Source organism: Muntiacus reevesi, chromosome 19 (assembly GCF_963930625.1).
Source record: "Muntiacus reevesi chromosome 19, mMunRee1.1, whole genome shotgun sequence".
In the NCBI taxonomy this organism is placed as follows: domain Eukaryota; kingdom Metazoa; phylum Chordata; class Mammalia; order Artiodactyla; family Cervidae; genus Muntiacus; species Muntiacus reevesi.
In genome coordinates this window covers 22,514,119-22,527,051 of record NC_089267.1, presented here as the reverse complement: position 1 = coordinate 22,527,051, position 12,933 = coordinate 22,514,119, and the positions used below count along the sequence as shown (strand labels likewise).

Here is a 12,933-nt window from a genome sequence, read left to right as displayed (position 1 = left end):
TACTTCATTTTATTACAAATTTTCTTATCTATCCACCAACTCACCAGTATTTCTAAGTAGGTGACTTCAGTGAGTGCTCTCAGTCACTCAATCAGCATGACTCAGCATGACTGAGTCCAGTTTTCTACTCTGTAAACTGCCAGTGAGGTGGACAGCATAGGAACTTTTGGCTACAGGAAACCTATCCAGGCCACTTTAGGTAGGAGGAGAAAGGGCAGTGCTGAGGTTCACCAAAGTTAAGTTTGTCTACAGAGCAACTCCCACTGGAACTATGCTACTGGTTTTGGACAGTGATTTAATGAAATTCTACAGAATGACTATTTTTTTCCTACTTAAAATACTTCATATACTGTATTTCTAGCATATTTTCTGCTCCAGAAGCAGTTCTACGTGGTAACCTATTACAGAGGACAGGATGCCAGGCAACAAACCTGATTAGCAACATATGGCTCCAAGTGTAACAGGTAAAAAGGTTTCCCTGAGGGCTCAGCAATAATGAATCCGCCTGCGATGCAGGACATGTGGGTTCGATCCCTAGGTTGGGAATATCCCCTGGAGGACAGCATGGCAACCCACTCCAGTATGCTAGCTTGGAGAATCCCATGGACAGAGGAAGCTGACGGGCTACCTCCCAGGAGTCGCAAAGAGTTGGACACGACTGAAGTGACTGAGCACGCACACACATAACAGGTAAACACAGATATGGTTGGTTTGAAACCGGTAAACACGGAATGGTTGAAACTGGTCAAATGCAGAGGACAAAGATAATCCCTTTCTCAATGATCTAAGGTATAACCCACTCATGCTTCCAAACACGTAGACAAAACACCATCACCATCACAATGACTTGTTCAGTTTTAGACAGAACACCACCAGCATCCAATAAATTGTTTAGTTTCCATGATGGTCACATTTTATTTCTTCACCATAATTTTCACTGAAACTTATTGGATATCAAAATTATTTTGTTAATCTGATGCAATTGAGCAAAAGCACTTTATAAATCTATACATTTTCTAAGATGTGACCAACTTGTGAATGCCCAGATTTTGAACTATCATAACAGTCAAATGCTGAGAAATAATTGAGAGACTTGGGAAATGTTTATGGTCATTCTTACAGTGATTTATGAAGAGTACAAATCAAAATGTAAAAGAAAGTGGTAAAAATGAAAATGATTTATAAAAAGAGAAGTCATACTTACACCCTTACCTGAAATATTTAATGTTCAGGCTTCTTACTGAATATGGTAGTGGGAAGATGCGTCTTTTTAAAGAAATAAGCAGTCTTCAGTGTTTTTATAGCATTGGTTACTACAGAAATTATACTTCTTTTACTTCTTGTCTTGAAGGGTGAACAAAACAAACAAACTGAAATACTACAATGAATGGTAAATGATGAAAGGTTTACAGTACAAAAAACAGTGTAAAAAGGAAGACAAGTTTAAATATTGTTGTGTAAGAAAGTGACGAAAATAATACAAGAATGAGAATAAGTAAAATGATAGGCTGGAACATCTGGGAAGGTAAACGCAAAGACAAAAAGAAGAATTAATTAATAATAATTTTTAAAACAACTTTATATCAACTAATCTACATATCCATTCAACTTAAAATAAATACCCCTCCCTCATATATACTTACAAAGTCTGAAAGCCAACTGTTATATACATACTTTCTCTTACTCTGATTGCTATTTCTTTCTGAGAGTATAATTGAAAAAAACACATGCTCAAAGTATTCAAAATCTGCAACAAGGAAATTAAAAACCAACTATTTGATATAACACATATTGAAAAAATCATTAACATGTCAAAATTCAACAAGTTTTATCATAAAACTTTTTATTTTTTTAAATAGCAAAGCAAAGCAGCATGCAAGATAAATAAGCGATAGGGTTGGGATTTTTCTAGTTGTGACTAACAGGCAGTTAATCTAATATCATGCTTCTGTGTATAAACTGATTTTTAGATTTAAACCTCCTGCGTGCCTTAAAAGCCATGCATGCTGCTGCTCTCCTGTGGGTTCTCCAATGGATACAAGATACCCCGCTTGCCAGAAGGGTAGTACTGCCTGTTTGTTTTATAAACTCTTTCTTATGTACTTAACTCTGACAAAATGCATTGGTTTTTGGCCACCATACCTGGCTAGAGGCGATCAGTCCAATTCATCAGATGTGCCTCTACAATTAGGATGAAGGAAAAATGCTGGTTTTCCCTGTTTGGGAATAGTTATTACTATTTCTCGGAATTAGTGTTGCCTTAAGGGTAAGGTATAACACTCCTTCCCCAGCCTGAGGGTCTTCGCTATAGAACCGACAGTGATCTTCTCTAGAAATAAATATCATGTTACTTTGACTGGTGGTAGGTACAACAGCTGCTTCTATTTGCTCCTCTTGTAGGGAGGGCTCCGGACACAAAAGCATCTTTCTTTACCGCTGGTTTCCTGTGGCTCAGCGGTAAAGAATCTGCCTGCCTATGCAAGAGACACAGGTTCGATCCCTGGATTGGGAAGATCCCCTGGAGAAGGACATGGCACCCCACTCCAGTATTCTTGCCTGGGAAAGCCCATGGACGGAGGAGCCAGGCGGGCTACAGTCTGTGGGGCTGCATAGAGTTGGACACGACTGAGCGACTATACAGCCACCACCACCACCACCAGTAGTTATGCATCAATGCTGATCACTTAGTGATGTAAAAACTACGTTAAACTTAATTTGAGTCTCAGCTCGAAAACCACAGACCAGCAATTGAAGATTTCTATTCGGGATCTTCCTGCGGCAAAATCTATTAGAATCAGTAGAGTTAATACTGAAAATGTCGACCTTCAATAATAATGTATCTTAGAAATCCTTTCATCTTTACACAAAAACTGAGGGAAGGAAGAGGTGGGTATCTCTCTCTCTGAAACAGATCAGAGAGGGAACAATTAATTCAGTAAGCGACTGGATGACGAAAACCTCAGGTCTGAAGGACAGGGTGAAAGAACGAGTGCGCCGTGGAGCTTCCAAGCCCAGAGAGGCTCTGAGCTGGGGCTTCCCTAAAGCGGGGCGTGGAGGTGGGTGCGCGGAGTCGCCCCTCCGGGGACCGCGGCTCCGCGGACCGGCCTCGCCAGCGCCGTGGCTCGCAATAGGCAGAACTGTACCTGACTCACGGATATGGGCTCCTCGGCGCCGGGGTCGTCGGCGGACTTGGGCACCTCGAGGCGGTCAATGAAGGTCTGCAGCTCCTTGCGGAAGGCCTTCATCTGCGCGTTGATGCGGTAGAGCAGCTCGTGCTCGCGGATGCGGCTGCCGTCGTCCTCCTCGTCCATGAGTCCGAACAGGTCCCCGTTGGCCACGTAGATGCGCGCCTCGGTGATGATGGTGCTGGTGTCGGCGATGAGGCGGTCGATGGTCTTGCCCAGGCGCTCGGCCTCCGAGCGGATGTCCTTCATCTGCTGCCGGTCGGAGAAGCTCTTGGGCCAGGGCCCCGGCGGCGGCGCGGGGTAGAAGGAGCGGGTGGGCGTGAGGCAGCGGATGTTGCGCACCTCCTCCGAGTCGCTCTCGCCGCCGATGGGCCCTTCGCGCTTGCGGTGCGGCGGCCGCGAGTCGTCGTCGCTCTCCTTTTTGCCCGCGTCGCTCTCGGCGTCGCTGTCGCGGGGGCTGCCGCGGATGCCCAGGTGCGAGGCCAGGTCGTAGCGCTGCATGTTGGACATGAGCACGCGGTTCTCGTACTGCAGCTGCATGACCTTGCCGCTGAGCTCGTTGATCTGCAGGCGCGCCGCCTTTAGCTCCTCCTGCAGGGCCTCGGTCTTGGCGCTGTCGTGGTGCCTGGCGCTTTCGTGGCCCCCCGACTTGTATTTGTACTTGTTGAGCTCCGCCGTGATGCGCTTGTTCTGCTCCTCCAGGTCGGCCACGTTCCTGCGCAGCAGCTCCGTCTCGTCCTCCACCAGCTGCAGGTGCTGCCGCAGCTCCGACAGGGATTCGCTCTGCTCCCTCATCAGGGGGTTGGCCGAGCCGTTGAAGTCGTCGCCCCGCAGGTCGTCCAGTTCCGCCTTCAGGCCTCGGTTCTCCACTTCCAGTTCCACGATCTTTCTGCCGAGGATGTTGGCTTCTTCCTCCACTAGCCTCAGCCGCAGCTTGAGCTCGGCTTCTCTGGTACTGGGCGGGCCCCCGGCTTCTCCTTTGGGCAAAGGACTGTCCAGATCCCCGTAAAAGGATCGGTATTTCTGGAGCTCGTGTTCAAATCTGTCCTTTTCTTTGTCGATCTTGGCCATTTTCTTCCTCATCAGAGCGGCTTCTTCCTTCACGAACTGCAGCTGGCATTTCAGATCTTCATTGTCCTCCTCAATTGGGAAAAAGAAGAGGAAGGGGATAGGAGCTCATTTTTCATGTAAAGAAAGAAAACATCCCCAAAAGGGACACCTGCAGAAATCATTCCCTTTCCTTGTAATTAAGCTTTAATAAGACAGAGGGAGAGACACAGACATAGATGCTGAATGTTTTCTCCAAATCATTTAAATTCTTTGGCAAATAAAAGATCAGGACAACATTATATGCTGGAAACAAAAAGAGAAGGGAATATAAGAACAGAAAAACTGTGGTCATCACTGTTCAGAAAATTATATATCCCCACTGCATACAACTGGTTTTGATTGTCATTTTCAACAGTGTTCACTTTGTTTTGTTTTTCTTGGGGTTTGAATTCCCCGGACTGTAGTAAATATGTAAAACATTCCCTGGAAGGAAGATGTGGTTGGTATGCACTCCCTGCCATTTATTGAGCTCTGACTCTTGGCCAGAGTTTATAAAGTTCTCAACATATATGACCTAATTTAATGTGTAGAGTAAATTTGGGAGTAGGTATTACAACACCTGGTTTAAAGATGTTCAATAAATTGTTCAAGGTTACACGGCTATTAGTGGCAGAGGACCATGGTGAAATTTGAATTCAGTTCTGACACTGAGGCTCAGTTAGGCACATGATCATGCAGCCATACAGAAAATAATTTATCCTCCATCTTTATTCAAGGGAGAATTGTTTTTAAAGCCTTTAACATAGGTAAAGTTTAACACAGGAATGGTCCATCCAAGAAGAAACTGGTTCTGCCTAGATCACTTTTAAAATGTGATGTATCCCCATCAGTCTGAAAGGATAGAACTGGTTCTGCCTGATCAAAGAGTGATGGAGTAGATCCTACAAAACAGGGGTCCCCAACCTCTGGGATCTAATGCTTGATTATCTGAGGTGGAGCTGATGTAATAATAATAGAAATAAAGTGCAATAAGTGTTATGCACTTGAATCATCCTGAAGCCATCCTCGCCCACTATGCCTTTGTCTGTGGAAAAAACTGTCTTCCATGAAAACTGGTTTCCCTGATAGCTCAGTTGGTAAAGAATCCACCTGCAATGCAGGAGACCCTGGTTCAATTCCTGGATCAGGAAGATCCACTGGAGAAGGGATAGGCTACCCACTCCAGTATTCTTGCACTTCCCTTGTGGCTCAGCTGGTAAAGAATCCACCTGCAATGTGGGAGGCCTGCGTTCAACCTTTGGGTTGGGGAGATCCCCTGGAGAAGGGAAAGGCTATCCAGTCCAATATTCTGGCCTGGAGAATTCCATGGACTGTATAGTCCATGGGGTCACAAAGAGTAAGACACGACCAAGTGACTTTCACTTTTCATGAAAACTGGTCCCTGGTGCCAACAAGGTTGGGGACTGCTGCTATAGAAGTTCTTCCCACACATTTGTAAGACACCCTTCAAACCCTAATCATTAAATGGAAAATTACAAACAGAAAAATGGAAACAACTCTTTCTCTGAGGGCTAATATAAAAGCACATTATAATGTCCAAGAACATATTTCCCAAGGACATGTTTCCCAAGGACGATTTCCCAAAATTCTCTTTTATGCAGGCACTTTGGGCATATCACGTGACTTCAGCAGACTTTGGTTTCTTCATTTCAAAAAGGAATACAAATGCCTTTCCTTTCCAGCACTGAGTCAGCTGTGTTTGAGATGAATTCTGGTAAAAATGTAGCAACCATGGAAGGTGAAGGTGAGGAGAATAAGGAGGCTTCTGCCAGGGATGCTCAGTAAATACAGCCCAGAGCTTTCCCGATGCAAGAGAGGGAGAGCAGGGACGGGGCTCGTATGCTCCCGTCCACTAATGAGAATTAGTATGAAGGTCTGAGAGCTGCTGAGTGTGCAGACCCTTAATGTCACATTCTTTATATCATTACATCCTCACACTAGCCCCACAAGGAAGGTGATATATGATGTCTACTTTACAGATAAGGCAGTTTCATGGAAGAAACCAAGTTAATGTGACAGAGAACATCTGTATTCAGACTGATTCTCAAAATCATGTTTTTCCACTGCACATGATGCCTCTAGAAATGATGTGCAAGAGGAAAAAAGTAGGACAATGAGTTAAAATAACAAAATCAGATGTGTTGGCTTGTACGCTTTCCTCTAAAGGGGTTCACAAGAAAGGAGAGAAGCCCAGAGATGAGAGAACCCCAGGAGCACAATGAGAGAAAGGGGTTAAGAATATATGTCACAGGAAGATTAGATATGAGAATCCATTTCACCAGGAAAGAAAGAAGCTGCCTTGCAAGAAACTATGTGTGGGGGTCCCTTGAACTAATTCAGTGAGAATGAAACCAAGGACATATTGTGTGTGTTAGTCACTCAGTCATGTCCAATCCTCTGCAACCCCATGGACCTAGCCCACCGGGCTTCTCTGTCCATGAGATTCTCCAGACAAGAATATTGAATTGGATTGTCATGCCCTCCTCCAGAGGATCTACCCAACCCAGGGGTTGAACCCAGGTCTTCTGCATTGCAGATGGACTCTTTACCATCTGAGGTCAAGTCTAAGGACATATTTCAGTGTCTAATACCACATCAGCAGAAGAGTAAAAGATAACGCTGATGTTTTTGAGCTTAGGTGTCTTGATGGATTGTGTTGCTAGTAACAGGGACAGAAACTGAACAAAGAGGATCAGCTTTTAGGGGAAGAATATGGGCTTAAGTATATTAACATGTTGCCTTTGAGGTGTGTCCGCAGAGGGATACCCAGTAGAAACATCTATCAATGGGAATCTCAGGCCCACGATTAGCAAGATTACAGCCCTGGACCTGGAGACAGCTTGGGCCCAGAGAGGAGGACATGAAGATAAGATGCACAGAGGTGACGGTTGAGGCTATTGCAGTGGCTTCAGAGGCAATCAAAGGGGAGAAGAAAAGAAAGGGAGACTGAAAAGAAATGATCAAAAGTTGGAGCCCGGAGCAGGACAAAGTCATTAAAGTCAAGAAATAGAAATAATGCTTGAATAGAAAGGTGCCCAACAATATGCATGCCGAGTATGCTTTTACCTAGACTAGGTTCTGTCAGGAAGTAAGAGTAGGTGAGATGGGGAAACCAGCTAGGCTCCGTGTTCTGTCAAAGTCCTTGACTGCAAGGAAGGCCTTCAGTTGCTAGTAAAAAAAAATGCTCACATAATACTGCAGTTTGAATCTAACTAAAACAGCAATGACGTTTAATATATATGTCATAGATTGGAACAGAATGACAAGCACATATAAAAGAGGAGGATATCTGATTTGTGTATGTGTAAGCTCTCCTGTCCAAAGGAATGAAAACATGAAAAGTATGTTATGAGTTGGACATGTATTGCATGTAGCAAAGTCATGAATCTTGTATGTCAATGTGCCTTGGATCCTGTATGTCAGAATCCTATATGTCAAGGTATCTTGCATCTTCATCCTGTAACCCACATATTGTAGGCACCATTTGGAACTGGGCAGGGAAATCCCGTATGTAAATGTGAAATCATCAAATCAGAGATTGTATGGAAAGTGCCTGGTTGAAAGGTTCAGTTCAGTTCAGTCGTTCAGTTGTGTCTGACTCTTTGCGACCCCAAGAATCACAGCACGCCAGGCCTCCCTGTCCATCACCAACTCCTGGAATTTACTCAAACTCATGTCCATGATGTCATCGGTGGAGTCGGTGATGCCATCCAGCTATCTCATCGTCTGTCATCCCCTTCTCCTCCTGCCCCCAATCCCTCCCAGCATCAGGGTCTTTTCCAATGAGTCAACTCTTCGCATCAGGTGGCCAAAGCATTGGAGTTTCAGCTTCAGCATCAGTCCTTCCAATGAATACCCAGGACTGATCCTTTAGGATGGACTGGTTGGATCTCCTTGCAGTCCAAGGGACTCTCAAGAGTCTTCTCCAACACCACAGTTCAAAAGCATCACTTCTTCGGTGCTCAGCTTTCTTCACAGTCCAACTCTCACATCCATACATGACCACTGGAAAAACCACAGCCTTGACTAGATGGACCTTTATTGGCAAAGTAATGTCTCTGCTTTTTAATATTGAGGTGTAGTGATCAGAAATGCTTGCTTCTATTTTCCACAACTAATGGCAGTCAAGAAACATTACAATGCTTTGAGATCCAAAGCAAGTTATCTCTCTTTTTTTTTTTTTTGTATGGTAAAGACTCACTCTTAAGAACCATAAGAGGAAGGGGAACATTAAGATGGTGAAGGCCCAAAGAAGAGAGCTGAGCTTAGCTTTAACTTAGCCATTTCTAGAGCTAAACTGCACTCTAATAAATTACATGTATTAACTCACTGGAAAAGACCTTGATGCCGGGAAAGACTGAGGAGAAGGGGACGACAGAGGATGAGATGGTTGGATGGCATCACTAACTCAATGGACATGAGTTTGAGCAAACTCCGGGAGATAACAAGGACAGAGAAGCCTGGTGTGCCGTATAGTCCATGGGGTCACAAAGAGTCAGACTCAACTGAGTGATTGAACAACAACAACTCATTTAATCTGTGCAACAACTCTCTATTATGACCCCATTTTAAGGATGAGGAAACACAGGCATAGAAAGAATAAGTAACTTGTCTAAGGTCATGCAGCTGGTATGTGGCAGAGATTTCCATGTAGGCAACCTAGTCCTAAAGTTACTGTTTGTAACTGCTCTGCAAGACCATTTCTCAGTATATAAAGTCACTGTGCCACTGGAGGAATATGTGGGGGAATACATAGAAGAAAGTGAACAAAATGAAATACAAAGCTATCCAACAGTAGCAGGTTGAACCATATGAAATTGTCATTTGTGTAGGTCAGAATCAACAGCATCTTGGCAATTTCACACGGCTCATCTAGAAAAGGAATACATGGAAGTATTCAAAAGTGTGTGCTGATCCTTATGAGCACAAGCTGAGTAAGATGGCCCCGGGCTACAGTATGGGGGCTTCCCTAGTGGCTCAAAGGGTAAAGAACCTGCCTGCAATGCAGGCCCCAGGTCCCACTGAAAAGCTGATGAAAGCTGCATGTGTCTTTTGGAGAAAAGTGCCTAAATACATGGAGTGGGAATCCACAGAGCTAGGAACAAGCACTTAAGGATTCCTGGATTAGAAAATATGGGTGAAAAGAATAAACAAACAACATGGCAAGTATAAGAATGGGACAAACATAAGTTAAAAAAAATGAACTGTTGGTTAAAGCTGACTTAAGACTTTAAAGCAGGGAGTATAAAGCACCTTCTCCCTAAATGAGGTCAGGGAAGAAAACTGATGGATAAAATTATGGCAAGACAGAGCGAGACAGTTGTGGTGACAGAGCATACATGAACTTATTAAGGGAGGATAAGACAGGTATAGATTGTAAAGAATACACCTGCAATGCAGGAGACCTGGGTTTGATCCCTGGGTGGGAAAGATTCCCTGGAGAGGGGAATGGCTACCTACTCAAGTATTCCTGCCTGGGAAATCCCATGGACAGAGCAGCCTGGCAGGCTATCGTCCATGGGGTCACAAAGAGTCAGACATGACTGAATCGACTTAGCACACACGCGCAAGACAGTTACAAAAGGCAGATAACTTTGGTAGGAGACTCTGGGATTCTAGAACTGCTGAGGCCTATAAATGTTCATGTCTGTACCAATGGGAAAATGAACAGAGAGGGGAGAGAGAGAGAGAACAGGAAACTCAACAATTACTATGTCATGCTTTTAAAAAAGAGTGAGATCAACTTTTTCAAATTTTGAATATTTAAACATTGCTTTAGTTAAAATTCTTACCAAATGAGAAAACACCTTGTAATAATGAGAAAAAAAAAAAAAGTACATATGCTATAGTATTATAGATCCCACTTTATACCTGTAAAAATAAATATTTAGCCAGGTATTTTTAGCGAGCCATAATGTCATAGCTGCCCCTAAATATCTCGTCTTCTGTTTTAAAATCTCCTTTATTATATCCACCAGCACCTCTGCTCATCATAAAAGCTATCTTTACTGTGGCTGTGTTTCTAAGGTTCTTAACAAGCCCATGTTGAGGGCATGTTTTAAGTTTTATTTTTATTCCTTCATTTCCTTTCTTGGCTCCCCCAATCATGGTGGAGAGAATTACTTCATTCTGGGACTCTCCAAAATCATCATGAGTCTCTCTTTTCCCTCTGCCATCTTTCCTACAACACTCCTTTCTTTCTCCTCTCCTGATACTATAGGAACAGTTATTCTAATGTCCTTATTAATTATGGGTGAACAATATTAGCACCATGGGTACAGTTCTTAAATGCAGCAACGCATAAAGTACTAATGACATTTTGCTATGTGATTACAATACAAAAGAAAAAGTAACAGGGACGTTAGTGCTAGTTTTTTAAGCAAAGATACTGAATGCTTTATATTGCCTCCTGCATTTACAGCTACATAATGGATACACATAATGTAATTCTGTTTTACACAAGTATGTCTCGTTATTATGTCTACATATAGATGTAGCTTATCATTATGTACATTTAGAGGTGTTTGATATACTAGTTGAAATTTTATTTCCACATACCTCTGTGGGAGTCTGTTGAGCCTTTTTTTCAGATTTTGGCAAATCTTTGCTTCCTCTTCTCTTTAAAGATAGCTGAAACAAAGCATGAATAGGTTTAGTTTGATAAACTATAATTTAAATTCAATTTTAGTTTTAAGAGTTCGAATCTCCTATGATCAAAAAAAACCAAGCCAAATAAAAAGTTCAATAATCATAAGACAGGGGAAAAACCCAAAGCATATATATTTTACTTTGGATGGGAGTACATATCACAATAGAAGAATAGCTGGCAATTATCATGTTGATCTGAGAAATATAGGAAACCTACTGGAAAAATGCAGAAAAGCAAGTTGGAGAAAATTTAGATCAATAACGCAATATACTTATATTGCAAATGAAAGCAAATTCTTGTTACCATTCTACATCATTGAAGAAAAAAAAAGAATAAGGTATTATTTCTGGTTGGACTTAAGGTTGTTGTTATAAGATTATCAAGACCAACTTTCAGTGGATTTATGTAGAATTTGAAGAATCTCACTCTTTCCTAATCACTCACCCATGTAAACAAACATGATACACATGTTCATATACACGCTTACACATGTGTAATACAGTAGGGAGTGGTAAGGGTTACAGAGAAATGGAGGAGTCATGCTTTTTCTAAAGGAGCAGGATGATGAGAAGGAATCAGAAATGTAGGCTTTTTCAAAAGAAGCTGGAGATTTGGATAGTTATGTAAAATCTTCCATGTTTTACTGGCTGGCCTTAATTGAAATTCAAACAAACAACACTTTGCAGGTCAAAAAAAAATACACATTGAGTGCCAAATCCTCTGAGACCAGCAGTGTTTGATCTCTGGGGCTCAGTTCTACTTCTCACCACCAGTTAAAGTCAAGTCATTCTGTATGAGCAATAATCCATATGTATGAATATCCACCATGTGCTGAATATTGATCTGGATACACAAGGATCAAACAAACAATGTACCCACCATCGGTAAGTTCACAACCTGACGAGGAAGACAGAGATACCGACGCAAACAATTTAGTACAAGTTGGCAAAAGCCGTGCTCTAGGTTCTGTAAAGAAGGGACTTTGTCTCAGTATGGCATCTCCACCATGAGAATAATGGTTGCCACACAGCAGAAGTTGAAACAAAATATTTGCTGAACTAATGAGTGAATGTGAAATATGAGATTCTGAGGTCAAAGAGGAGGATGGCGGTTCAGGCTGACAGTAAAGGCAGGCACCGTTTCTCAAAAGAACAGGCTTCATGAATTTGCCAAGAACTGTAAATTAAATTCCTCACATGTTAATTTCTAGCCCATTTTCAGTGTTAAATGCAGGCATATGCTCAGGCTGCAACTGCTTCTATTCATTATGAAACAGTAACTACAGGGCCAAATGAATAGTCTATGTGGTTACTTATTTCTCTTTTACAGAAATTCTCCATGTTGCTTGTATAGTTTTCTTAGAAGCTGTGGGGACTGATTCACCATAATCAAAAGCGATTTAGGAATGAAGCAGCAAAACTGTCTCAAGAAAACCGGGAATACAGTGAGCCATCACTAGGGACTCATGGAACAATCTGCACAGGGGCTATCTATGAAGACATGCCCAAGTTCATTTTATTAAATATTTATGGAATGCTCTTACTTTGAACTTATTCCATTATATGTTTATCTAGTGCTTACTAACGCACTTCATAAGGTACAATAATAACACTAACAGTCTCTACTCATTATGAGTTTCCTGATTTACTTGACAAATGATCTATTCAGTCTGCAATTTAATAGTGTGGTGAAAGCAATGATAATGCAGAAGCAATATTAACTGGCATTGAGTACTATTCATATCAAACACAAGTTTTTTAAGTTCACTTTGTAAATGATAAGGGGCTTCCCAGGTGGCACGAGTGGTAAAGAACTCGCATGAGACTAAGAGATATCCCCGGGTTGCCCCTGAAGAGCAACCCATTCCCGTATTCTTTCCTGGAGAATCCCTGGACAGAGGAGCCTGGCAGGCTATAGTTCACAGGGTTGCAGAGTCGTACAACTCAGAGTCATTGCACAACTGAAGCATCTCAGGATGAACACGCTGCT

At 42.5% G+C, this 12,933-nt stretch overlaps 1 protein-coding gene across 1 annotated transcript in view; it reads right to left on the bottom strand.

Moving 5' to 3' along the window:
• The window catches only part of MTCL3 (MTCL family member 3), a 59,477-nt gene that overhangs the window by 15,673 nt on the left and 30,871 nt on the right, over positions 1-12,933 (bottom strand). The window contains exons 4-6 of the mRNA XM_065911391.1: positions 10,854-10,925; positions 3,144-4,325; positions 1,213-1,517 (exon numbers count right to left, since the gene is read on the bottom strand). Of these exons, the coding sequence (XP_065767463.1) occupies positions 1,407-1,517; positions 3,144-4,325; positions 10,854-10,925 (1,365 nt within the window). The 3' untranslated portion in view covers positions 1,213-1,406. The remainder of the gene's footprint in view (positions 1-1,212; positions 1,518-3,143; positions 4,326-10,853; positions 10,926-12,933) is intronic.